Source organism: Austrofundulus limnaeus, unplaced genomic scaffold (assembly GCF_001266775.1).
Source record: "Austrofundulus limnaeus strain Quisiro unplaced genomic scaffold, Austrofundulus_limnaeus-1.0 Scaffold3308, whole genome shotgun sequence".
Taxonomy (NCBI): domain Eukaryota; kingdom Metazoa; phylum Chordata; class Actinopteri; order Cyprinodontiformes; family Rivulidae; genus Austrofundulus; species Austrofundulus limnaeus.
In genome coordinates, this window is record NW_013955710.1 from 3246 (window position 1) to 4729 (window position 1484).

The following is a 1484-nucleotide window of genomic DNA, read 5'->3' on the forward strand; positions in this document are numbered from 1 at the left end:
ATCAGAAGATGTACAGAAACACTGAGAAGTTCAGTAGTTTTCTAACTCCTGTAGTTTGTTTGTTCACAGAACTACGAGCTGTTCTCAGAGGCAGTGGAGGCAGACACAGTGGAACAGTTTCTGAAGCTGGCATGAGGAGGGGGATATGAAGTCACCCCCCCAACCTGTTGGAGCTCCATCCAGTGTCTCTCTGCACCACTAACAGAGTCTAATTGTTTTTTTAATGCCACAATGAAGAATGCCAAATATATTTAATCAAAGAAGACATCATTCCCCTTTCTGCACAGTTCCTCTCTGAATCAGTCTTATTATAATCCTTTGTGTTTTGTTAGGAGCCTTCATGTTCCCATGTTGTGTGTCTGATCACACAGGAAGCACAACGACTGTACAGTCTGTTTACTCCAGTTATAATACTTGACATGATGCAGGAAACTGTCCTGACTGGACCTGTAGAACAAACACAAATATTATAAAACACGACACCTGTTCTGTAGAAACAACCACAACAAGTGTTTACAGTGTGTCTGACTGTCAACTTACAGACAGTTAAACCATTTAAACATTGTAAACAAGTAAATTAGCTCAGTTTTTGAACAAAATTACATGAAATGACTCTAACCTCATCATGTCTGTGGAGCCAGAAAACACAATCTTTGACACGTCTCTTTACTCCTTTAAAAGACCAAAATATTTCAGTTTTCTGCCAACTCATTTTTAATTTTCACACTTGGTGCCAACAGATCATAACTGGAACAGCTGGCTGGTAGAAAGCATTTATCTGCCATGTTTAAGACCACCTTCCTGACGGAGTTACATCACTGACTGACCTGGTAGAAGACCGCTCAAAGAAGGATTCAGACTGAGAAGTAGTGAACGTTTATCAGAGCTGCAGCTTCTGCTGACATTAGTGAAGTTATTAAATTAGTGAGTCTGCAGTGAATCCTCAGTCTTAACATGTTCACACTCACTGATCTTACACCATTTCAGGGAACACCTGAGGACAATGAAGGCTTCAGTTTCATGGGAGTGTTGATGTTAGCAGATAAAAGTTAAAGCATGTCTCAGTGAAGATGACTCACCTTCCTGTTAACACCTGTTAACACCTGTTAACACCTGTGGTTTGGGATCTCTTGTGATTTGCACACATATTGTGCGTTGTTTTGTTAGTCTGTGCTTGTAGCTGTTGTTGTTCACGATGTTTAGACATTCCATTCTGAGCTCCTGCTTTGCTTTTGGACCAATTTCCTTTGGCCAAAATAAAGAGAAGAAATAGATTAAATGCTGTTGTCTTCCAAGAAGATTGTGAGAAGAGATTTATGGGTTATGAAAATAAAAATAATAAAAATGTTGAATCCATTGTGTGGAAAATTCTGTCTTTAAGGAACCTCGATTTGTTGCATTTCACAGTGTGGAGAAGACGCCTGTTCATAAAGTGAATTATGTGAAAATGTGTTCTGTATTTGATCTGTAGCAACATTACAGAA

At 39.2% G+C, this 1484-nt stretch overlaps 1 protein-coding gene across 1 annotated transcript; it reads left to right on the forward strand.

The window, feature by feature from the left end:
- Nucleotides 1–69: 69 nt before the first annotated feature.
- Nucleotides 70–1356, forward strand: LOC106511836 (SH3 domain-binding glutamic acid-rich-like protein 3; the record flags this gene model as incomplete). The annotated part of the gene is given in 1 exon segment (XM_014000569.1): nucleotides 70–1356. A coding segment is annotated over 1 exon segment (66 nt), but the record flags the coding sequence as incomplete, so codon positions are not given.
- Nucleotides 1357–1484: the final 128 nt, after the last annotated feature.